The 27,315-nt window shown below is 43.6% G+C and overlaps 1 protein-coding gene across 11 annotated transcripts in view; it reads right to left on the bottom strand.

Annotated features, from left to right (window-relative positions):
- The window catches only part of LOC109984204 (calmodulin-binding transcription activator 1), a 52,256-nt gene extending 25,955 nt beyond the window's left edge, over nucleotides 1–26,301 (bottom strand). For 8 of the 11 annotated variants that reach the window (XM_065954573.1, XM_065954564.1, XM_065954569.1 and 5 more), the window contains exons 1-4: nucleotides 26,174–26,279; nucleotides 24,011–24,098; nucleotides 18,810–18,913; nucleotides 811–878 (exon numbers count right to left, since the gene is read on the bottom strand). In XM_065954573.1, coding sequence (XP_065810645.1) covers nucleotides 811–878; nucleotides 18,810–18,913; nucleotides 24,011–24,098; nucleotides 26,174–26,221 — 308 coding nt within the window. In that variant the 5' untranslated portion in view covers nucleotides 26,222–26,279. Of the gene's footprint in view, nucleotides 1–810; nucleotides 879–18,809; nucleotides 18,914–24,010; nucleotides 24,107–26,173 lie in introns of all 11 variants that reach the window. The other 3 variants (XM_065954571.1, XM_065954572.1, XM_065954565.1) reach the window with 1 other exon arrangement.
- Nucleotides 26,302–27,315: the final 1,014 nt, after the last annotated feature.

The raw sequence follows: 27,315 nt of genomic DNA on the forward strand, positions 1-27,315 counted from the left end.
TATGACTGCTGCTGCTGCTGCTGCTGCTGGGAGGCCGAGACTAACGGCAGCACAACCAATCAATGAGAAATCTATCCACAACATAAACCGTGCAGCTGGCCTCAGGCTGCTCCTGAGAAGAGTCCTTCAGCTGGCACAATGGGAACACACAGGCATCACCTCGGGCTTTCAGCGGTTTCAGTAATCAGAAATAGGGCCAGGAGGTGACCTCTTCACTTACTTTACTTTTTTAAATTTTCTTTACTCTTCTTCTATCTATCAGCTACAGCTGCATTGACCAAAGTAAATGTCAATAAGGTGATATATCAATAAATTAAGCTGCCCTCTGTCATCAGCCTGTATTTTTCTTCTTTCTCCATGTCTATTCTGCCTGACTACAACCTCTCCTTGATTTATGAAAAAGAGCTACCTATGGTTCATTCGACAGGATGAATATTCAGCTGTGCCATGCAAATCCCTGCTCACATCCCATTTTATATACACAAACCCCCTCCCCATCCTTTTTTTAAACCCCACCTCACCCTGCTGTATCTGAATTATACATCACTTATCCTAATACATTTACATTCATTATTACTCCATTTCCAGCTGACTAGGTGCTTTACAGTCCGGCCATATTCTGTAGCGCTCTCTACATGTGGAGCAGGCCATCAGTGGGAGCCCTCAGAGATGTAGTCGAAAGTACATCGCTAATGTTTTAATCAAACACGGACACTCAGTCATTGAAATTAAATCAACGTGACTCACTGGCTGATTGAGGAATGCCATGTTTGTGCGTGAGATGAAACCACTATCTTGCAATCTCCTCACCTGGTTTTTGGCGATGTCGTCAGCCACTCATCATGTTTCTCAAAAGTGATGAGATATGCAGCAATCTCCTGGAGAGACAAAGACAAGACAGAAAGGTTATATCGGTGTGTGTGTGTGTGTGTGTGTGTGTGTGTGTGTGTGTGTGTGTGTGTGTGCATGAGTGTTTGTGTGAGTCGCTAGCAGATAAAACATAACAGGTATTTCCAGATGACCTACTGATGCCCACGGAGAGCGTGTCACTATCTGATTGCCACAGTGTTCTGGCGCCTGATTGGTCACAGAGCAGCCAGTCATGGGGGCAGATACAGAGGACAGACCCTGAGGGGCCAACAGCCAATCACGCTCACCGACACACCGATGTCTCTCTCCACTGGGGAGGAAAAGCTATCTCAACAATACACAGACACATGCCACATAAACACACATACACACACACACACACACACACACACACACACACACACAAGCACAGTGGGGGTGCAGACCCAAACACTTGCTGAGAGAGTTGGCTGATAGGAAAAGTTTTCTTGTACTTTTGCAGTTTCACAGTTTCTCTTCAGATAAAGCCGGCTCCTAACTTGATTCTTAATTCCTCTGGCTCCCTTTTCATCTCCTTGGCTCTCCTCTCCACACTATTTCTATTCTTCCTCCACACCCACATGAATCCAATAAGAAAGTTCAAATCATACAGGTGCATTCTTACGAAAGCAATGGAAAAACAAAATGTCCAAACACACAGAGACACAAACAGAGATGCAGCCCGAAAAGAAACAATTGTTTATACCTGCTGCTTTTTTAGTTTCTCACGCAACAGCGCCTTTCCCCACTTTGCTTACTGAGCACTCTCACCCCTGGCTTCCTCCTTGAAACTTCATTCTCTCCCTCCCCTCCATCTCCCATCTCACCCACTTGTCGTGAAAGACTATGAAATGTAAATTGTCCTCTTAAGGCAATCAGTGTTTGAAATGTGCCACAAAAGCAACAGTAAAGAAGACATCAACACTCCAGTACTCCTTCATCTGCCCCTCTGATCAACAGCCTTCTCTCCAGTCCTCCTCTCTCACTCTCTGTCTTTCTCTCTGTGTACATGTGTGTGTGTGTGTGTGTGTGTGTGTGTGTGTGTGTGTGTTTAGGTATTCGTCCCTCTTTGGCATGAGAGCACTGTAGCTCCAAAACCGATCGGACGAGACAGGGAGAGGGGAAGAAAGGCAGGGAGAGACGAAAACGGGGAGAGCAGCTGGAGGGTGCTGGCACTTAACTGGATTGTTTTTTTTGTTTTTTTTAGTGTCCTCCATTCGATAGTCAAGTCCCAACCCCCCCCCCCCCCCCATCCCACTGCCTGGCTCTGCATTTAATGTGTTTACATATAAATGTGCCTGTGTTGTGGGAGGTACTGTCATCACACCCTTAATAATTATCAGTATCAAGCTGGCCACTTGTTAATGTCTGTCTGGCTTAGGCGCATAAAACGTTTAAGCCATAGCTGGGGACACCAAAACAACACACAAGCACGCAAGCATGCACGCACGCACACAAACACACACACACAAGGAACAAGTAGTGCCTCATTCACTTATGCATCTATTCATTAGCTGTGACAGGCAGCCACCTCTCCTCCTCCCAAACCACTCTGCAGCAAGTCAATATCCTATACGGCCTCCACCGCCCCAGCCAGGTACTTGGGCTCCCCTAGTGACTGTCAGCCGGTGGGAGGCGGGGAGGCGGGGAGGCGGGGAGGAGAGAGGAGACGCAGAGAGGAGACCAAGGGGCTGGGAGAGACAGAAGGATGGGAGGATTAAGAAGGGAGGGAGAGAGACTTGCAATTAAAGGCCTGCCCCATAAGAGCCATTAAAAAGCCAGAAACAGAAGAGTCAGCTGAAATGGCAGCCTGACACACTCTAAAACACCCCCCCCCTCCCCCCACCCCCACCCCTACGCACACACACACGCACACATATTCCCCCTCAGCACAGACACACACTGCTGCTCACTCCCTCACACACACAGACGCCCATGTGAAGAGTGACAGAAGTGAGATGGTGAAGGTCGATCCTCAGGAAGTCACAGTTATTGTCCCGGTGGAAAGCAGTGATGGAGCGCTTTGAGCATGCCTGGCGACACACTGACCCTTCAGGAATACTGTTTTAGTGTGTGGGTATGTGTGTGTGTGTGTAAGCATAGCAGTGCCAGACAGCGACAGGGACAAGTGTCCTTCTCCGGGGATCTACTCTAGAAACACAGACATTCTGCATGTCTGTGTGAGTCTACGTAATAATCCATTCAGACAGGCCCGGCTGAACGCACTGACACAGACACACTTTTTCCCAACACACCTCTTCCTGTCTGCCTGCCTGTCTGTCTGTCTGTCTGTGCCTGTGTGAAAGAGGTAGTGAGGAAGAGGGCGAGTTACTTAAGAAACATCTAACAAAGCCGAGCGCATGAGTGGGAAGTTAGATTGGAGCGAGTGATGCAGTTTGGGGAAATCAGCCTCCCACTCACGCTTCACTGAGACCATCTCCCTCCAAGAAACTGGTGGCATGTACAGAAGGGCAGACAGACAGACAGACACATATGCACACAAATATGCATACACACACACACACACACAGACACACACACACACACAGACACACACACACACACACACACACACACACACACACACACACACACAGGCCCTCAGGGACTTCCAGAGGAGGGAGGGGGAGGTGGGGAGGGGTCGCCTACACCGCAAAACAGACTTATCCAGGAGCTTTCCCTAGGGAGATTCCGTTATAGGGTCTTGCCAAAGGCTAGTGTGTGTCTGACAGTGTGTGTGTATGTGTGTGCATGTGTGTGTGTGTGTGTGTGTGTGTGTGTGTGTGTGTGTGTGTGTGTGTGTGTGTGTGTGTGTGTGTGTGTGTATGTGTGTGTGTATGCACGTCTGAAGTCTAATGATGAGCATCACCCCGACAGAGATCTGGGGGGGAAACAGAGTTGTCTGTAAACTGGAACTGTCACATCCATTCGCAGTGTGTGCAATGATGGCTGCCTTTGGGTCTCACTACAGAAGTCATTTGGCATTGAACACTTAATTTTTGGGGGGTACAGTGAGGTGGCAAACTCAAGTGTCCTATTCAACTACAGAATCTGCCTTCCTCCTCAAGCGTATAGAGACTCTTGTCTACATATATATAGAGATATATATATATCTCTATATATATATCTATATATATGGGCGAAAGGACTGCATTAGCATTATCTGGGGAGGTCTGCTGATGCTGTAATTTGTTTCTGAGCACCTCCACCTCTCTTTTCCCAGAACAGCTCCGTCAGTGTCTGACTTTGATAGACACTCAATCCAAAAGTGCCTCCTGTTTTTATTTCTTTATGTTTTCGCAGACTACTATTATTTTTAATCGGCCATGCACTAAACCAAGCCGTTCGTTCTGCCCACATTTTTATTGATCATGCTCTATTTTTAAACAATGGCTCATCATTTAAATTCAGATTAACAATCATATGCTAAACCTATATTGTTGCACAATTCGATTTGAACAATAATGATCAATAATGCATGAGTAAAGAGAGCCGCCTGTGAGCATGTTATTATCCATGGTTGTTGAAAAAAAAAATGTGACAGGGCCGGTATCTCAGTCCCTGAGTTGGCCTCTAAAATCCCCAATGTCATGGATCAATGACTGCTTTTAACAGGACTGTGAAATAATGATGGCCGACGATAAAGAGTTAGTTGTGCTTGGCTTCAAGCTGATGTAAATGTCACACCTGTTGTAAAGCAGACAAATAATGTCTTGTTTGTTCTCATAACCCGGCTAATTAAAATGTTCGGCTCTCAACACAAACACAGCTTAACAACGAGTTGAGCAATTTTGTTTTGTTCTAACCAGACATTAAATATTCCAGCAAGTCAATTGCAAACCAGAGCAATAATGTGTAGTTTGTATTATATTCCCAAACTGCCTAACTCCCTGCTGTGTGGTACTTTCAACAGCCTTTATATTACCTCCACTGGCTAATACAACTGCTTAATGCTGTTTCCATAACAACTGTTGCAAAGCCCCTGATCAGAATTCCTCTCAAGCTTGCCTTGTGTTTATCATATAAACACCTCATCACGCACTGGGCGACACACACATGCACACATAAAAGACACATGCATACAAATAGGCCCGTCCATTAATACACCAACACATGTGGGGAAGAGTAAATAAATCAAAGATAAACTTGTCCTGGCTTTTCTGTCTTTCCTCTTGTTTAACACAGCAGTGCACGCACAAAAAATACACACGCACACACACACACACACACACACACCTTTCCTACTGGATTATCATTGGAGGACAAGTTCTGACCTTCAGAGGGGGACCCGCCCCTTTCATCTGGTTGGTAGAGAGACATGTGTGTTACATCCATCTCTTTCACACTGTGATGCTCACAGCATAGACGCACACACACACACACACACACACACACACACACACACACACACACACACACACACACACACACACACACACACACACACACACACGCACACACACACACACACACGCACACACACACACACACGCACACACACACACACACAGACAGACAAACGTACATGCACACACAAAAATAGTTCCCATGTCAGAACTTGTACATGGAAGGACGCACAGGCATGAATGAGTATATATGCACACACGCACACGCACACGCACACGCACACGCACGCACGCACGCACGCACGCACGCACGCACGCACACACACACACACACACACACAACACACACACACACACACACACACACACACACACATGGGCTCGGTCCCAGTAGAGTGTGTGTGTTGGCTGCTGCCTGTGTGAGTGACGGCTTTATAATGAAATAGCCACTCTCCCCTCTCCTTCACTCCACTCCCCTTTTGGTTTGACCCCCATCCCCTTCCCCAGCTCCCCCACTTCCCTCTTTATTCTGCCCCTCTCATCTTCCTCTTTCAATACATTTAGAAGTTCAAATGGTGAAGGTTGCTACACCTACACACACACACACACACACACACACACACACACACACACACACACACACACACACACACACACACACACACACACACCTAGAACGGAGTAGCACAAACTTTTTTTTTTTAGTTGAGACCTAAGAGAGAGGACGAGTCAGCTCCAATCCACTGAGGGAACATCAATCATCTTTTTCTAAGACTTCCTCTCAGATGCACACCTTACCATGTCCTCTTCTCCCTGCCTTGTATTTGCATTCGAGGAGACGGCCCCCTCTGTCTCAGCGGGGGGGGGGACCGACACATCAAAGGCTGCAACAGGTGTGCCGTGTCAAACACAATGCCAGGACCCCTGCTGCGCTAGGGCGTCTTGGATAGAGCCTGTCAGAATCCTCTAAAACTCCCACAAAATTTAACCAGATAAAGTGCAAACTCACACAGACTCACACAAGATCACACACACAGATATATTTGAATTATCTCTAATGACAAATGTGTGTTTGCCAGTTGTTTGCAGAAGAAGACAGATAGTGAGAAAAGGGAGATGGAGGAGAGGGTGGGGGGTCTCTCCAGTGGTTGTGTTAACCCCCTGATTCCTCATCGCTCTGTGAGTCACCTTGCCCTCCGAGGTTCATCTCTGCTCTGCTATTGTTGATGTTGTTCTATTGAGTATAGGCTAAGGAGGGATATGCATGGAAAGAAAGAGGAAGAGGTAGGGATAGAGAGAGAGAGAGAGAGAGAGAGAGAAAGAAATAGTGTGTGCCACCTCTCATTGGCATAAATACTTGTTTACAACCAGACATAAATTGGCACCCTGTCAGTCAGTCTCTCTCCTCTTACTCCCTGACTCTCTTCCCTCCATGTCTCTATCTGTCTCACTCTCTCTCCGTCTCTCCCTCTGTGCTGCTAAGCGTATTACAACACTCCCTGGTTCAGCCCTCTCTCATTACCATATTCTAATTACATTCGTTAAGGGGAGCATTTGGGAGTTTAATGAATAAATTTGAAAGATGGGTCTCCGTGGCGATCTTTAGGTTTGTCTCCTCCTCAACACACTGAAGATGGGAGCATACGGTATGTATGTGTGTGTGTGTGTGTGAGTGCGTACATGTGTGCGTGCGAGCGTGTGTGTGTGTGTGGGTGCAAAGCTGTAAATATCACTGTTGCGCCATTTCAGAAGAAGTTTACTGCTGAAGCTCACGTGGAGCCCCCTCTCTCAAAAAAATCAATTCGGAATTCTGTTTGTCTCTGGCAAATAAAGATTTCATGTCATTTGTTTGTTGTTTTTGAAGAAACTCTTGGAGCCACCCGTGTTGAATTCATGCATATTTAACTCTACTCAAGCCTCAAAAACAAACTGCAAAAGACAAGCATCAATTTACAGATGTACAAATTGTCTGCAGTCTTGGGTTTATCTTTTCTTACCATTTCAGGACTGGAGGCTTTATACAAAGAAGACGTGCAAGGTAGAGTTAAAACAATCAGAACTATAAGTAAACATTAAAAGGTTCTCAACCCACTGGTGTGTAGTTTGATCTGTCTCTGCCTAGCATGAAGCCTTGGGCTGTCAACCTGAACAGACTGTAAGTATGGGCTTTGCAATCACGCTTTTCAGGGTATTGCAAAAATGTGATGTTCCTTTCACACCGTTTAATAAAGGAGTCCCAAAATGCATAGATTCCAAATTCACAAGATTGCCAGCCTTTGCTTCAAAAAGCTAAGAGGCAAAGTCACATAATGTTCAAAAATTCAACTTTAAAAACTGACATGATGTACTACCCAGCAAACTGCAACTGATTACTGACAATGAAACAAAATGGCAAGCAAAATGAAAATCAAGCAGAACCACATCTCAGCCCTTTCCCTTTAGAATAACTGCAACTGCATTCAATTAAAGTTGTGTTTTTTCCTTCATCTGAATTCGTTGTTTTTGAAATCCTAGGAAAAGGTTTCCATAAATGTCAGCAGAATCTGGGACGTGTCAGGTATCTTGTTGTGAAACATAATGGACTTGTTTCATTTTGTATCTTGATTGATTTTTCACAATCCATCTTTTGAATCTTTTCAATTTCTCCATATCTTTCACTCGGCTTAACCACTTGACACAAAGGCCAGACTGTACTCATTCCAAAGCAAACAACATACTCGAGCAGGGAGACGCTGTAAACGATAATATCTGATAGACGTAATCCATGCCATGAATAGTTTATAAGTGTACTGTATAGTGAATCCATAGATCCAAAGGGACTCCTCTTCACCGAGGCTTCTGTGTATTTACAGTGATGATGCACTGCACAAGGTATCAACACCCGCGCTGCAAACACTGTGACTCATGCAGTGGGCGCAGTAGTATGTCAGCTATCTTTAAACTTCTCTATAATGTAAGATGCATGTATATAAATAAACAACATGAGGGAATAGACAGAAAACAACAGTATAGGATATCAGAGTTTTAGAGGATTTATTTTTTGGTGACATTTTCTTGAATACATAAAGTTCTACCTCAGCCAATTAGTAAATGATCATATTTAATGCACTTTTAAAGACTTTTGAACAGGGAGACATCAGTCATTGCCTGCCGTGCTGTCCTAGTAACTTTCCAGCTCATGTGAACTGTAATGGTGTGTGACTTTCTACTTCCAACATGGCAATGGCACCTTCGAGCAGACTGAGACTGGAGCTTACAGCCTCACTGAGAAGTGATGCTGATGTTGTGTGTGTGGGACATTGTTAAGACTTGCAAGCTGGCAAGCTGCATATATACAAACACTCAGGCAGAGCATACATGCTGCCAACAAGAGGCACTGATGCAGTTACAGGCTTAACACTTAGTAATACCTGTTTCTGGTGCTGGAAAAATCTTGCTGGTGCCATATGTGTGCTTGTTTGCCAGAGCAGTGAGCTAACACAGGATAACAATCACATTTTTTGGGTGGATGGGGGTTTTTGCTCCAAGTATTACAGAGCAATTTAAGAAAAAAAAGATCATGTCAGCATTTACTTTTCTTGTTGAACACCCAAAGGCATTGTTGAAGAAATTACTAAGACTTCACTCCATACAATAAGACTCAGTCGACTCAGATGGCTTACGTTGATGAAAGTTTATACATCAGATGAACGCTCGAGGAGACATGATTCAACATCACACTTCTGTACTTGTGTCTTGCTCAATCACATCTGCCAAACTTCTCAAAAGGCATTGCATATATCCTAAAATATATTACCATTATCAGGGTCACATTGATCCACCTAGACTAAACTGTGATGTCAATTACACTGGAGCAGACAATAAGTCTACCAAACATCCTTACAGATATCAGGAAGAACAGTTGACACTCTCCAAGCTGTACTTGATGTTCTAATAACAGCTGAACTCTGTCAGGTCGGACTGACATTAGAGAACAGTGAATAACCCTAGTGACATCTTTACATTATAATCTAAATAACTACAGAAATTCCACTACAGGCGTGAATGAAAAACAGTTCTAAATCTCGGTCATTTAGCCAAGAAACGACGACGTCGTCCTTCCTTATGTGAAGCGTTATTCTCCATCAGCCAAACGCTTTATATAAACTGTACATTCAAATTAAATATATGCACTGTCAGTATGCAAACGCAGCATTAGTATCCCTTTAAGAGTTGCCTCCTCAGAGAACAAGATGATGGATGATGTATCACAGCTGAGCTTCGACTAATGACACAGCTGCATATCAATACACTACTTGCTACACAGTTAATAGTGTGTATTTGCAAAGACACCAGACACACACACACTCTCACAGACACACACAAATGGCACAATGTTTAATCCCCCAGGAATCAGTGAGATTTGATTACCGTGACTTTTACAAACACACTCCATATGAGAGTAGACGTTCCATACATCAGCAGGATGGAAGGAGGAGGGAGGGAGAGGGAGGAAGAGGAGGGTGGAGACAGGAGGGGGGGAGAAGTATGTGATGCCAGGTAGAACTACAATTTGGGTGGAGAAACAATGGACACACACACACACACACACACACACACACACACACACACACACACACACACACACACATCTTGTATGCAAACATCATACCCTTGCATCTGATTGCTTATACATCTCCCAGGGTAAATCTTCTGAACGTGTACGTTTACAGGATAATGTGAGCAAAAAAGCTTGGTGCAGTACTGTGGGATTCACAGTTCCCTCACTATGTTTGTTTGTGTTTTCGAGGATATTATGCAGTATTTACTCTGGCTATGTGAGGGAGATCTACGGTTCACATTATAATTCTTTAAAAAAAAAGTGGCCAATTATAGCATGTGTAATGTAAATTCATACAATTCAGATCTTTTGACCTTCATTAAAGTTTGATCAGGATGAAATAGGCATTAACCATTAGAAAGGCAAAAAGTTCAACTTTTATTATCAGTATATGTTCTATGACCTTTAAATTAATTCCTTATGTCTTGTTTTCCTCTAGTGCACATATATCTATGTGTAAGAACACATAAGCAGCAATCCCTCTAAATCTAAGTCTTTGTAAAGCTAAACTCCATGAGGCCAAAAAATCACTCTTACAAAGATGCTTCATGGTGTGCAGTACACACGGCAGGAGAGCTCCATGATAATATCACTTCTCAACTCATTAACTGGGGCACACAACAAGAACAGATTTACCTTGAGAAATACTTCCCGTTAAACATTAACCATCTGTAGTTAGTAGTTTGATTTATAACTGAATATTGTGTTTACTATTCTACAGATATCAAATTCACAGAGTAAATGAGTGAACACGTGAACGGAAATTAAAGTGTTCCGAAGCAGCAACAGTGGACGTTTGTTATCATTATATTGTATTTTTTAACTCAGCAATAAACAACATTGATTTTGCAATTATGCAACCATATAATACTACTAGTTTTGATTAAAAAATAGAGCTGCAGTCCTAAAGGCGTCGGTGGGCTGAAGCCTGTGAAGAAACATTTGTGTTTGTTTGCAATGTAATCAGATGTCTGTGCAACTTTACAGTGAATAAACAAAGTGGTCTGCTGAGGTTTGATTACTTAGTAATAAATATCTTTACATATTCTCAGCTAGCTTGATTTGTGTCCTGTAGTGAGGTTAACCTAACACAATTGTCTGGTGTAGTAACAAAGGTATGCAGTTGCTCTGTGTAAACTTTACAGAGAAAAGAGAAAGTGTGTACTTATGAAGGAACAGTCCAAATATTTATGCAAATAGTGTATTCTCTTATCTCATGAAGATAAAAATGATGTTGCACTGGAAGTAAGAGCGAGCCGTAACATTAAAACATCCAAATAAGAAAAATTCCGTAGAGACAAAATCAAGTATTTGCATGGGACAGCATTTTTGCTGTCCCATGCAAATACTTGAAAATCAAAAATCAAAATGCTATCGATGCAGAAAAATAAATCCAGAGAAATGCACTTTTAGGGTATATAAGAATTTGACTTGAGAAATCCTGAACAAGGGTCATTCTACAATTGACAAGTTGGTGACTGATCAATATGTAAGGATTTGTGGTAGAATGCAGTTGGCTGGCTGATGTAATTTCAGAATGGCTTGGTTGAGTGGTCAGAAAGTTTTAAATATATCCACAATATATATGACATCAAAAAAGTTGGTGTTGCTCTGCTCTCTCCCGCTATTACTGCAAGGCAACTCTGTAATTCTGAGACAATATTGAAGCAGCATCAAATGTACAATAACTCTAAAGCTGTCTCAGCTGTCTACACAGTACTCAGTGCTAGAGTCCATTGTCTCTTTCAGTCACATGTCCTAGTATTGGACAAGAAACTGAGCCCCGAAGTGCTCCTGTTTCTGTGTCGGCAACATGGGATTAGTTAATACTGATGATGGACACTTTACATATTTGCGTCTGTGTGAATGTGGTGTAAATGAGTAAACGTGACATGCGGTGTAAAAAGCGCTTTGATTAGTCAGAAGACTAAACAAGCACTATACAAGCTCAAGTCCTTTTAACATTTACTCAGAGCATCATGATCATATAAAATTACAGTAAAGTTTTCCAATCATTGGATTTGAAGGCTATCATGTGCATTACAACCAAAAACTACAAGCTGGGGTTGGGGCTGCAAACACATTATGATTACATTATGGTAACCGAAACAGCCTTCATGAAATATGAACAGGGAGCATTCGTTTTGTAGTACTTGAAATAGGTCTTACTTTTTGAAGGTCTCGTCTCGGAATCTAAAGGATTTTTACTCTGTCTAATCTCGGACTCGGACTGAAAACTGGGTGGACTCCAGATTTTAAAGCCACACTTGCCAAGACCACCACTGATAGAATATTGTTTCACTTCATTGCTTTGATCACAAGGAAAATATATCTTTCTAAAAGAACAAATAACTTCTAGTCGGTCATATTTTCATTTTTTCCCCTGGTTACAGCCGCAACCTTCCCCAGTTTAACTAAGTGAGTGACACACCCCCTGACTTCTCTTGTCTCTGTCTCGCCCTGCCATGGTCTTGGTCTTGACTCGGTCTCAATCCCTAAACGTCTTGGTCTCGTCTCGGTCTCGGAACACTCTGGTCTTGGGTATGTCTTGGTCTCAGTTAGTGTGGTCTCGACTACAACATTAGGGAGCATGAAATACTCAAATGACTTCAGAAATCCTGGATAAGGCATATTTGCTTCAAATCTCTAAGCTCCTGAAATCATTAAATAAGAAAATAAAAAGATACTAAAGAAAAACTTCATCCAAACTGACAGGGTTCCAGCACCTGCAGGGGCTTTATCTACATTGGGATGTCTTCTTGACATCTCACTGTTATTTGGGGATGAAAACATGGATTATTGGATTGTGCTACTGTAACAGATGTCTCTCTTAAGCCCTCTCTGAGGCTGAAGAGCAGAAAGTTATCAAAGTTAAATAAAGTTATCCAGACAAATCCCTACACATGAAATACCAGAACTGGAAAAGGGATCACCTATATGTGTGCGCCCAAGCACACATACACATTTTAATGCTTTATCTGTCTCCAGAGTATTAAATCTAATTTACACAGGACTCAGATATTACAGAGGTTCTATGTGGGGACATTTTAGGATCCAAAAAGTAATGTCTCCGCTGCACAGCCTGGCTCCTTATTACAGCAGACATTGCTGGTCATTCAGCTCTTTTTGGTTGGGACTGGAATCTACAAGGAAGTTAGAACAGAGAGACACACTCATACACGCGCACACATGCAGTGCAGGCACACATTAACGAGCACAGGCACATACACAACACCCCCACACTCTCAGTTGCACAATCCCACTGTTTAATATATTTCTGTGTCTCCAGTTAACAATATTTTGTGTCAAATTATAGTGGGCAAGATAAATAGTGGGTCTGTGCGACACGGAGAAAATAGAACAGGAGGAAATGTGGGGCTCTTGGAGAGAGGAGAGGAGAGGAGAGGAGAGGAGAGGAGAGGGGAGAGGAGAGGAGAGGAGAGGAGAGGAGAGGAGAGGAGAGGAGAGGAGAGGAGAGGAGAGGAGAGGAGAACTGGGCAAAAAATATATCCAAAAAAACACAACTCCTGTTTTTAGAAAGTTTCCCTCATGTTTCCGTAATTAAATTTTCCATGCATTAAAGACGAGACTGATCCTTTGCACACGTCCAATTCACTGAGTAGAGTCCCATTTAAAAATGAAAGACCTGCTGGATAATTACATGTATTGTCGATGAAATGAAATTCATGAATAGAGAGATTCTAATTATTTCTTTGCGTTGCAGCACATCTGGCTCATGTTGCCAGTTTGGTCAGCAGGACAGAATGGATGTGAAGAGTTTGAGCGGAAATGAAGTCAGAACAGTCACAGAATGACGTTGGGTGTTAATTGGGCCAGGCTTGGCTCAGAGAGAAATGGAGAAATAGACAAATAGAAGTAAAGTAGATAGAGGGAAGGGAGAGAGAGCCTGGAGGACTAATTAGTGATAATAACTTGGCGCTCTCTAAACATAAAATATCTCTCAAACCCAAAAGACGAGGAATGATTAAAGATAAAAGAATAGGAATCAAATGTAAGGAGCTGTGAAACAACCCTCTGGTAAAGTGAGGGTGTGTGTGCATTTTTGTGTGAGTATATACATGTCTGTGAGCATGTGTGTGTGCAAGTGTGTGTGCCTTCTTTGTCCCCTCATTAAAGCATGCTTTACTCTGGTAAACGGCAACAGCACAGAGCTCAATGTCAACTCGAGAGGTTAGAGCTACAGGCAGGCTCAGGGACACACACACACGTATACACACACTGACAAGGAAACACTAAGTTTCTCATGATCATGATGTCTAATAAATGCATATGCAGCACTACCCAATGCATTGTAGTGCATTTCCAAATTGAAACATTGGGTAGGTTTACAAAGGGGTGTTATTGTTGTCTTTGTTCTGACAAAGCAGACCAAACAGAGTGGGTTAATCATTACTGGCCATTTGCCAGTGTGAGCTGGACATTAGCGATTCACAAATCAGATTCATAAATCAAGGGTGTCCTTCACTGCAGAATATCTGAATAGAGGCCTGAAACTGGCTGTCTGCTAACTTTACTCTACAGTGTTTTTTTCATGTCGTCTGACATTTAACATTATCCCACCTTCCTGTGTAACTTCTTTTTCCCAGACACTTCTCCTGTTTAACCTCCAGGAGAAAATGAGAAATGATGCTACACAGGCACGTAGGAATGGAAATTGGTGCATATTCAGTTCAATGTTTCTATTTAATGGCTCACAAACAACAATAATGACATGAATAATAAATAAAACATAGACAGAGAACCGTGCACTAAAAGCTGTGTTTGGGCTCACACACAAACTGAAATGCAAGAGCGCACGCACAAGTGAATGTGACTGGATACCTGACTGGATACCTGACATTAATACATGAAAGCTCAAGCTTATAGTCCTTCACATAATTCCTCTGTTTGTTTTTGTCATACATGTTTGGCATCACAAGCAGTCGTACTGACTGTGTCACGTTTGTCTCATCACCTCCTGATGTACCAGCGTTTGTGTCTCACCTGCAACATCAATCACACCATTAGTAGGAACACTCATACCTACAGACACACACACACATGCACACACCCAATCTGTTACCCTGGCAACACTGACCCTTGATGCTCAGACACACACAGAGGAGGCAGATGGGGCAGTGGTCTAAAATGTATATGCTTTTTTTCGATCTGCTTCTCATTCAGGCAATCATGTTAGTGTCATTGCAGCAGCACAGCCAGACACGAGCGTGTGTGAACTGTTAACTAGCTGCCTTCACACCACGATGCTACCAAATATCAATGCATACTATGAAAGGAGTTTGACAATACAACATAGTGTGTTTCATAAAGTATTATTTCAATAAAAATAACACGGAAAATAGTGTCATCTTCTATTCTCTTCTTAAAGTTGAGCAATGTGTCGGTCCAACTAGCATGCAGTAATAGCATTGTGGCACAGACAGCTGTCGTCTGAGTGATGTTCTGAAGTCTGTACCAATCTGTTTGACAGTTGCGTCATTTGAATCACAGTGAGGGGGCTGCTCTGAAGTACAAGCCTTGAAAATGCATGTGAGAATAATGCAAAGGAAGTGCACGTTTGCATATTTTGTATGCATAATATCCTGTTTTAATTAAAGCTTCTGCAAAAGACAATTTACCCAGAATTCAACTCTGCCTGACTTCTTAAAAAATATGAGTCAGGACGTCAGGGGTCCCCCAAAAGAGTAATCATATATCATCATGAGCTGGAGTATAAAGCTCTGAAGTTTGTCTTTGTCTACATTTTCAAAAAGTTTGATTGCCTTCTTATTACAGCGCTCCATAGAATCTGCTGAAACCAAACAACAAGTCATTCCCGATGGGTGGATAAAAAAACGCTCCACCATCAGTCTGTCCACCTGAGTGTGGTTTGTTATCTAAAACTAGTCTATAGTCTATTACCATGGACAGCTACACATACACCCCCAATCTATTATTGAACAAAAGGCTCACGCCTCCGCTCAGCCCTTCAGGGAGGAATCCATCCCTCCATCCCAGAATAATTTCACACATCAGTAGATACACAAAAGAGAGAGAGAGAGAGAGAGAGAGAGAGAGAGAGAGGGAGAGAGAGATAATGTGAGAAGGAAGAGAGGGAAGAAGGAGGTAGAGGTGGAGTAGGGGATGGGGTGAAAATGTATGGGCTCCGCTTGGTGGGAGGCCAAGGTGTCGGGGGGGAACCATGCGTGACAAAACAGAGATCAGAGGATCATATGTAATTGCGCACATGTTAAAAAAATATACACGCGCACACAAAAAGCACACACACACACACACACACACACACACACACACACACACACACACACACACACACACACAAGACATACGTATGCCGAGAAAAAGGTGAGAATAAGGACATATCAGATAAAGACTTTCACAGACTGGGCCTGACTTTATCAAAGGTATGCTCATTCAAACACAGATTGGAAATATCTCTATCCATCATACTCTGCTCTTTTTCATTCTAAAAAAAACACTACAGATAGTCCTAATTTCATATTCAGACATTTTACACAGAGGATGAGGTTAAAGTGTAAGCGTATTAAAACGGGAAAAATTCCATAGAGCCCCACAAGAGTAGAAATTTACTAAACACAAACAAAACCCAAACAGTTACAGGGTGTTTCCAGCATGCCAATCGTCAATTACGCATCACCACACTTCAAGAGCAATATCTAGTCTATTTTTAATACACACACATTATGGCGATGCAACTAAAAAAATAAATTGAAAGCTTCATATGTGACAGGTTAAATCCTGTTAGAAAACAGTACTATCTGTTTTAAATATACACACCCTGCGTAGTTATAACAACATTTGTTCGCCAATAATGATTTTTAGGTAAAAGGTTTTCTGCTTGGGGCACTGGTTTGACAAACGGTTAATTTGTACGCACAATGTACAGATCCTGTCTTCCTCCAATAAGCCAATGTCCTATCTAAAAAAAAAAAGCCCCAGAAATAAATATTTAAAAAGCTTTCTGCTGAGAACTACTATACTACTCCTAAAGTCTGCAGTAGAAACCGATGGAAATCAACAAACACATTAAATTCATCAATTATTTTTGTCATACCATCTACAAAATAATCACGCACAGTCATCTGGAGTCATTCATATTCCTGACAGACACACTCACACACATGGGAAGAAACACACCGACTGAAATACATACATGCACTAGAGAGGCACAGCCAACGTACACACACAGCTCCCCCTATGAAGGCAGAGAGCAGAGAGGAGCAGCAGACACAATGGAGTGTTTAAGTATGCAGGAAACTTTATGCCTGGGTGGAAGAGGAGCTTTGAAGGAATTCGCTGAGGGACACCCAACCTCCCCCTGAACTGAGGCTGTACCTCCTCATCAGGAAGAGAGAGCCATGGAGAGAGAAAGAAGGGGGGGAGGGGGGGGGCACAGATAAAGATAGAGAGGACGAGATTGTAGGTTGAAGGGAGACTGAAGAAGAGAAAGAAGGAGCAGGAGAGGGGGCAGCAACAAGGTGCTTTGGTCTTGTCGTTGTGCTTATGCACAATTGCTCTTGGTTAGGCTGAAAAGCGTAAGTCCCTAACTAGCAGCGGTCATGTTCTCCTGAGCCACACACACACACACACACACACACACACACACACACAGACACTGCCTATTCATGGGAGCATACTGTTCAGTAGGCGCCATGCTTAACTCCCAATATGACCTTCTTTGAGATGGATTGCATGAAAAATGTAATGACTTTCCTGAGAGAAAAACCACAGGCCAAATCAGCTTTGCATTGCATAACAATGCTGGACTTGGTAATCAATAACACAAACACACATCCGTAATGGAGTGCACAGCCTGCACATGGAGAAAATGTCTCAGCAGAGGCCAACCACATCACAATGGATGGAGCAAACCACCAGTGGAGATCTGTGCAATGCATAAACAAGGAGCTGTTGACGATAAATGCCTGCGTCAATTTCCAGCCATCAAACACTTCCCTAAGCTAACAGCTTAAGTCTGGAACAACATGCAACTCTGAAAAGCTTTTTCACACCCAAAATGTGTAGCCCAGGGTTATCAGTGGCCCTCAGTAAAGGCTTGTCCCAAACTAATTTAGCCTCATTTTACCATTTAGCCAGCATGACACAGTTTCAGTCATCTTTTGTTCATGCAGCAAATACCATGCTAATGTTGTCCCTTAGCAATGGTAAACCCTGCCCTATGTTAATGAGTGGTGGCCATAAGGTTGAGTTATACCGTCAAAGTCAAAGCCCGCTTAAAGTTTTAAAATGTGGTCAACATTGAGTAAATGGAGAGCAAAAAGCTGTGTGTGAAGTTACTTTAACTTTGCTGATCAAATCCTCTGTGTGCATGCTAACTGTGTTTGTAGAGTACACCTCACAGAGAGCCTTTGATTTTTCTCTGTTTCTTATTTTGGAGGACAACATTACACAATTCAACTCCAGCCTTATTTTCATTTAACACAGAAAAAGCATCCAGAGCAGAAATGTGCCACACATTTAACAGCTTTCTAAGGTTGCATAGCAACAACGTTAGCTTCAGATCACAATCTTTATCCGACTGACCACAGGGTGTTTGAACCCTGTAACAATCAGCACTGGAAACATTCAATCTTGTTCCCTCATTTCTTGTTTCTCAGCCTCTAAGCCCTGTATAGTTGTATACCCCGGTCCCCCAATTCTTACGCCTGAACACTGAGGTGTTTGGATTACAAAGCAAAAAAGAAAGCGAGAATGTACAGTCAGTGGGATTTTTTTGGCTGTGAGCTCCCTTTGTCTTTTTTATTTTTTGGTGTCACAGTTTTAGGGTCCCATAATGAAAAGCTGCCATTGTGTTTGTTTACCTCCTCTTCATCTCTCAATGTGACATTTGCCAGGGATGAGTCACCAGCAGAAAACACTGAGTTCGTCTCACTGTCACAGATATTTCCCTCTCGAGTGTGTCTCATTCTCACCTCGTTGGTGTTCCAGCGATGGCGCTCCTTGGGCAGAGAGGAACATTTTGGCAGACACTCCAGCAGCTTCTTAGGAAGGTAGATCTTCAACTGTCCAGGCTCATCTGGGGCAGAATGGGAGGTGGGGGAGGACAGGGGGGGGACAATAAAAGAAGATAAATGAGAGAAAAGTAGGAAGTGGAGAGACATTTTTCATCAGACACTGACACATGGAGAGAGGAGAATACCAAAACACTGCATCTATTGGATGAGGAAGAATAAATCATAGCAAACGTTTATTGTAAGATATTTTAATGGCCTGCTGTGACCACCAGCAAGTAAATTTGCTCAGGCCTATGAAGGACTTCAACTTGAGTAGATTTTTTTTTGCAAATAATCAAAAAAGATCTGATGTTCAAAACATGATCCTAAACAATAAAACAGGAAGAGCAAGCTGCCCCTTCAGTTATTTTTAATTCCATCTCATCTTTATGTAAGTTGTCTCATTGTATCTTACTCACTCGCGAATGATTCACAATGATGTCGACAAGTGTGGCTGATGGGTTTGTCATTGTAGGTACATGGTGTAAACAACAGTTTGGTGAGTAGTGCCAGAGGGAGTGTCGCTTATTTTTGGACAGCAGGTGGAGGTGCACGCTGCACCTGCAGCCCAACTGGGGACAGGTTTGGATTAAGAGGAGTCCATTATCATACATTAACAGTGCATAAGCAACAATGGAGGTCAATCACCTGGGCACCTCTTATCCCTTTTAAAAGCAGTGCTCTCCCCACAGTGTTATACAGACAATTTGGTAATGGAATAGAAACTCAAGACGAGGCTCCTCCTGAGAGGAAACCACGTCCAAATGATGTTGATACACAACAGAGATGTTCAGTTCAAAGTTTAAATCAGGTGCTGGACATACTGAACTGGAGTGAAAAATACCGTCTGTGAAAAACGATGAATCCCATGCCCACCTCAGTTGAGGTAACTTCATCTGAAATATCCTTTAATAACATAAACCTCTTTCCATTATGCTTTGACAAAGACAGTCTAGCAATTTACTTTCCTCATTCAAAAACCCCTAACGACAAAAAGTCAGCAGTGAATGGGTCCCCATAACAAGTATTGTCTGTGTAGCTAAAGCTTAACTCAGCTCATTCTCTCTGTCATTGACCTCTTTTGTCCAAAATGATGAGATTCACACTCTGTGTGACGTGTTTTTTTTATTACAATGACACATGGGTATGATGGTTTATGTTGAGTCCTTTCCACATTTACTTTCCTCTATCTGAAAAGGCTTTGCCAAATCCACAGATCCAAACAGTCATCAAATGCCCTTTTCATGCATGCTTAGGTAACAGTTGCTAAAACATCCTGTGCTCAGCTGTTTGTGAAAATTGTTTATCATGTCAGAAATACATCAATATCAATGTGACCGGTTTTATCTAATGCAACAGTCAGGGCAATGACATATTGACGTACTTTGAAATGGTATTATACATTGTTGTTTTTTGTCTTTTATGGGATTTGTTTAAAGAGACAACCTTAACTTTTACATTTGTTTGGTATAATATGACATGACTACTGGTGGAAGATTGTTACAGAGCAGCCTTAGAGAAACATGACTAAGAAGTGTGTGTTAAATTTTGGAGAGCTATAAGAATTGCACACCACCAGATGAGTTATATGGTGCAGTAGGATAACCTGGGAGACTGTCCCTATGCTCTGACTGCGTTGCCTGGAGAATCACCGAAATACCGAATGGTTTGCAGGTGAGGAAAAAAAATCCCACTGCGCCTCAGGAAAATACCACTTCACCAGTGGATAGCGTTCACACAAAGATAGAGCCCCTGGTGTGTGTATGTGTGTGCGCGCCTGTTTGTGAGTGTAAGCCCAACGGGTGTGCGGCTCAGAAGTCAAAGAGAGCAAGCACTCAAAGGTTATTGATAAGCATTTGAGTAGAGGGCGTCCATTCATGACTCCCCTGGGAAAATAGGAATTATACTCTACCTGAGGGCAGATGACAGAGCGAGAGGAATAGAGAGATAGGTGGGGTGGGGAGGGGAGGGGAGGGGAGGGGTTAGGGTCTGGAAAGGGAGACCGAGTGATGCAGGGAAGAACCAGAGAGAGATAGTAAATGCAGAAAAAAAATGTGAGAGCAAGAACGATTTATAAAGTTAGAAATTTACAAGGACACACGATGGATCAAGCCAACACAAAAAAACAAAAAAAAACAAAGAGAGAAAAGTATTGTGAATGGACAGGAGAGGGGGCTCCGTGTGTGTGCTGGTGAATCGGTGTAGGAGCATGTGTGTGTGATTGTCTCAGTAAAAAAGTGTGTTCAAGCACGTATGCTCCCCCTAATCAATTATGCATTTATTAATAGAAGGCCTGAGAAGACAAAATTTCAAACAGCTGAACGGTGCAGCAGCTTAGTTAAACAGCTGAATGGTGCAGCTTAGTTAAAGCCTAATTTCTTTTTTAGCAGCACTCCAGCCGCTCTGCTATGAATGCCAATCAGTGTTTAAACCCCTCCCCTCCTGGCTATACCCCCCACCACCCACCCACCCCCACCCAATGCTGTTCTGAAGAATTCTCATCAGAGCCTCGCCTTTGAAATATACCAGAACCACCACATCAAACAAGCCTGCTGCACATGTGTAGGCACACACCCAAACACCCGACCACACATTCACGCTCATACATGCAAACAGACACACACACACACACACACACACACGGCCGGTCGATCAAAGAACACACATAACAGTATTTGTCCAAGAGTGATGTTTTTCACCAGTGACCTTGGTGCTGAAATCCCTTTCAAAGCACACCTTCACGGATACGGCCGTTGTCTTTACCTCCTCTCACACACACACACACACACACACACACACACACACACACACACACACACACACACACACACACACATACACACACACACACACACACACACACACACACACACACACACACACTCTCCCCACTGACGATGAATGAAAGACCAACTTTGCAGATAGGCTGAATGCTGATGAGTTTTTACACCCTAAAGGGTTGTATCTTGTATTTCTAACAATCCCAAACCAGAAAATGTGTCCCTGTTTAAAAAAAAAAAAAAATCTAGCCTGGGTACTGTCGCAATCCTCTTTTCCATCTGTTCCAAACAGCTCTCAGTGGGGCTGTACTGGGATGTGACACGGGGCAAAAAACTTCTCTTTCCTCTGTGGCTACCCTGGAAAAAAGAAACGAGCTGCAACGTGGGGGGAAAACACATCTTAATATGGAAATTCGGAGCTGTACACGTTTATGTTGGAAATAATAAAACAGTTTCATTACCTGCCTTGCTTCATGTGAGTCCCTCAGCAGTGAGCTGCAAATTCAAAGATCACTCACTCACTTGCTAATCTTGTAAAAAAGGGGTCCGATTGAGTGCCAAAGCTTGAATGCTAATGTGGGACTGCTGGCTCATTAAGTCATATAGTAGTATACGTGCTTAAAAGTGAAAAAAAAAAAAATGTTAGACCAAAGTGAAACATTGCTTTAGAAGCTTATCAAATACCATAATTTAGACTAGAATCACACAGAAGTGCGGCCTTCGACTGATGAATATTTTACCTCATAAAACTGTCATCTCCATATTTAACACAGAAACAAGCCAATGCCCTTGTGAGATGGCTGTCAGTTAATTATAAAACTCTCCTCAATAAAAAGAGAGAAAAATGCTCCAAATGCAACTCTTAACTCCCCCCCCCCCCTTCTGATATTAGGAGGCGTCAGGGGAAATTTTCACATTTCCCCCCCCTTTTCAGGATGAAATTAATGTGACAGAAAGAAAGGCTCATTGCACAGCAGCCAGATAGAGGAATGGGAGGGAGGGGGAGATGGAAGGGCAGGAGGGAGCCAGGGCAGAGAGAAAAGAAACATAGCATGGGATGAGCGAGAGTGCAGGAAGAGGGAGGGAGAGACGAGAGAGAAGGGGAGGGAGAGTATAGGGGGCGTTAAAGGGGGGGTAGAGAGATGGGCGTGCATGCTAATTTTATCATTCTGCTGATAAACTTTTCCTCCAGTAATCCTCCAGCTGGGACGTGAGAACAGATAGGAGACAGGGATAGGCCCGAGAAGTCTCAGCTCATATTAAACAGCCATCCCAAACAGAACTCTCTGTTCTCCCTCTATTCTATTCTCTTCTATGCTATTGTTGTTCAGGCATCTCTCTTAATTCTTTATTTGCTGTTATGTGACAGTCTGGCTCGTCCCTCTTAACAAAATAAGAGGGTCTGGAGCAGGTATGAAGCCATCTGCTCTTTTTGAAATGAAAAAGGTTCTTTTTTTATGTGTGTGTATTTTCACATACCTTCCCCCTCTTATTCCCATAATCCCCCGCCCCCCCACCACCACTTCACTAGCAGCGGGTCTGTCTGCTCCTTCTCACATCTGTTTATTTCCTCCAATTTGTCCCCCCTTGCACAGACACAAACACACATATACAAACAGCGGCAGAGACATGCATCTGCGTCATGTCCTCTGAAATCAATAACCAATCAAAGCAATCATCGCCTTTATAGTCCATCTAACACCGCAGCAATCACACAAATGCCGGGGACACGACCACATGCACACACGGCCACGCAGCGACCCCAGATTACACACTCCATCTCACTTCTAGTTTAACCAGGCCCATTGAGGATTATAGATACATAATGCCATGTGTACAGATTAGGTATGACAATAAACTACTGATAGCCAAAGTAAGCTCTGTCTTCTCTATAGCTATGTGCAGCACTGTATGTGTGTGTGTGTGTGTGTGTGTGTGTGTGTGTGTGTGTGTGTGTGTGTGTGTGTGTGTGTGTGTGCCCCCACTAATACTGTACTGGCATGCATGAATAAACATGATGTGTAACAGAGCTGAATTAGAATGACGTCTCAGCAGAGACAGAGATAGTGTGTTTGTTTTGTGTGTGTGTGTGTGTGTGTGTGTGTTTGTGTGTGTGTGTGTGTGTGTGTGCGCGTGTGTGCGTGTGTGCGTGTGTGTGTGAGTGAATGTATGTGTAAGTGTGGTCTGTAACAGAGCAGATGAGAAGGAGACCTCAGTTCCTGCATCACATCATTCTGCCAGAAGGCTTTTTATACTTGCTCCCAGTCACCCAGCACTACAGACAAATGTGTGTGCGCCCGTACACACAAGCAGTGTGAAGAGTGTTTGTGCGTCTCTTACTGTTGGCGTCAGTGTCGTCACTCTTGGGAGGGGTGTGTCCTGTGTAGCCAACAGCAATCCTGACCATCCGCTCTGGATTTCTTATCTTCTTCAGTCCTTAAGGGAAAGAAAGGAGCGGAGAGAAAAAGGGGGGCAACAACAGAGATATTTAGGAGTCGCTCCAGACTTTTTTTTTTTTTTCTTGGCAGTCGCACACCTCACCTCATTCCTCCTCCTCCTAAAGCCCTGAAACAAAAACTCCTTGTGATATGCATGTGGGCTGATCCGTTTTGTGATCCTCTGACTTGCATCCATTGTGTCCCTGATCGATTGGCCACAGTAGAAACACTGCCTCCATGTGTGTGACTAACTTGTACCCAGCTTTAGTTTCTCTTCTCTCTCTCATCATTTCTCTGTTTCCCTGACCACTGTTGCTATGATACAAAGTAGACCAACCAGCACAGAGGGAGATGGTCTTCCATGCTTTATGGTGGATATTGTTCTTATGCCCACTAGTGTACTCTTCTTCTGATCAGCGTCACATACATCTGTGAGAAAGAGTGGACAGCTGTCTCCTGCCTTTGATTTATTTGGCTTTCATTCAGTATGTCTGAGGCTTGTTGATTATTACATCCTCCATGCACATCAACACTGAGGGTCTGATGGACAAAACTCTTTGTACTATAAAATGTGTGATTCTGTTTGCGTGTGTGTGTAGGTAAAGCATGCACAGTAAGGGTAGGGGGGATGGTTTAACATTTATGTGGTTCAGTGCATGCCGATCAGCCCATGGGCCATCTGTCTCATCTACAGTTCTAATCTTTTCACGCCATGGGACTCGCAACCCCCGGCCTTCCTCTTGCATGCACGCAATGCACACTTGTGTATATGTATGTTTGCGTCAAAGTGTGGTACTCCTGAGTATTTGCTTGGAAAGTGTACTATACTACTTCAGCAGTTCAAGTTATTCCAAAAAACTGCCCTGTCAAAATATCTTGCTCAGCATCACTCCCTAGTGGGCAGAGGGGTAAAGTCTCCTCCTGTCTTTTTCGGCATCACTGCTAAACAGAGATCACAAGAATCAAATAACAATAGAAACTGATGTCTAAGGCACTATTTCATTGCTTAGGGTAACTTTGGCTCTTAATTAGTTCAGGAACAGCCGGTTGTCCATGATGAAAGCTGCTGCTGTGTTTATATGTAAAGTCAGAAAAGAAGGCAATTATTGGAGCAGCCAGAGGATGTTTACAAACAAATGTCAAAACACTCTGAGGAAAAAAAAATCAAAGATTTCATTGACTCATAATTTGAGACGAGGATAAAACTGACATTGTGATTTTGGTCACACCTTCAATTATTCATGAATGAATCAATAACAAGATTTAAATAAATTCAGGATTTAAAATAGATTCATAATATGACCTGAAACTGACACACACACACACACACACACACACACACACACACACACACACACACACACACACACACACACACACCCTTCTCAAATGCAGCCTTATTCTCACCTTCACTGCAACTACAAGCACACATCCATCCACACCAACCTTAACACACACACACACGCGCGCGCGCGCACACACACGCGCGCACACACGCATCAACACTGGATTGACTAGATAAAAGCACAGCTGGTCTAGGAGGTTGCGTGCCTGTCAGGCAAGGAAATCTACGATTCAATGGTCTATCTTATGCTTTGGGAGAGATACAAAAACAGATAAACACACACGCACGTAAACGCACACACAAACACACACTCACTAACACACACTGAAAGCATCTGAATTCCTTCAGCGTGAACCACTCACATCCTCTCTCATCCCCATCCTTTTTATACTAAACGCTTCAGAAGCACTCAGAAACCAGCTGCTCGGGGGGGAAACGCTGGCATGCATTGGACGGTGGAAAGACTACCCTATCCCGGCTCGGAGCCTATACCGACCAGGACAACTCTCCTTCCGTTATTTATTTGCTGTCGGTTAACCGTGCTCCACACAGTCGCTGGTTCAGCACCAGCGTCCGTGTTTTCGGGACGGGCAAGCAGAAAGGGAAAGCCCTGCCGTTATCTCTCTCCACCACCATGCCACCGTCCCAACATCGCCTCGACTGAACCCCGAATAGGTGGACTCTGCCACCTCAAATAAAAACCCCTTATTTCTCTCTTACCTTCCGGCTTGTTTTCGGCAGCCATTTCCCCTCCGCCGCGCGCCTCATCCCTCCTCCTCCTCCTCCTCTTCCTCCTCCTCCTCCTCCTCGACTCGACCTAGTGGTGGTGGAGGTGGTGGTGGTGGAGTGGGGGGGGGAGGGGGGGGGGGGGGGGAGGATAACGCGCGTGCACAGAGAGGACAGCTCAAGGAGGGGGGCGGGGCTGAGAAAGAAGGGGTTGGGGGAGCGAGCCTGCCGCGTTTTAACACACCATTGGACCAAGCGGAGAGGATTGACAGCGGGGATCCGTGATGGTGACTCGCAGAATTGTCCTTCCCTCCGGTTTTTTCACGTAGACTCCGCCTCCCACCCCCCCCTGACGTACACGCGCACTCTTCCCGGCTCACTCTCTCTCTCTCTCCTCTCACGTCACTGAACGACGTCTGTATTCGAGGACACCTTGACAGCCTCCCCCCAGCATCATCATCATCATCATGCTCATCATCGTCTTCTCTCTCTCTCTCTCACACACTCACACAACGAATTATACATTACACAAACACACACACATAGGCCGTGGACTTGGTTGCGAAAATGCCATGTAAGGTCGCGTCCCGACACAAGTTAAGCACCCCTCGTGAATGTTAACCTAAAGACCTGCTTGAGAGAGACTTTTTTTTTGAAGCGCGATATAGTGATGTAGTCTTTGGCTGTGGTGCTGAAGCTGTGGTGCTGAAAGGACAGCTCCTCACACGCTCACAGGCTCACTACCTGCTGTCTTCGGGTCGTGTTATTCTATAGCAGCGATGACAAGTGAGGTGAAACCTTGTACGATAATATGGTATCTCCTGTTGTTTTTGGCTGCAGGAGGAAACCGTTCATGTTATACAGGAAGTGAATAACCCAATCACAAAATACTAACTCCAACCCTATTTCCAACAGGCTATTCCCTCCTAACAGTGGGGCATAACCGGGTCTATTATGTGCTCCTTTCAAGCCCACACTGTCACTCTATATGCCACATAACCTATACACACACAAAAAAAACAACCTTGTGTTTTATACACACAATCGTCTCCATAGACACGCTTCATAGAGGTTTTTAATGGTTTGTTTTCAGTTACATATGCTTGGCATGTAAGCCACACAGGCGCTCAGGAATT

This window comes from Labrus bergylta, chromosome 5, assembly GCF_963930695.1.
Source record: "Labrus bergylta chromosome 5, fLabBer1.1, whole genome shotgun sequence".
NCBI lineage: Eukaryota > Metazoa > Chordata > Actinopteri > Labriformes > Labridae > Labrus > Labrus bergylta.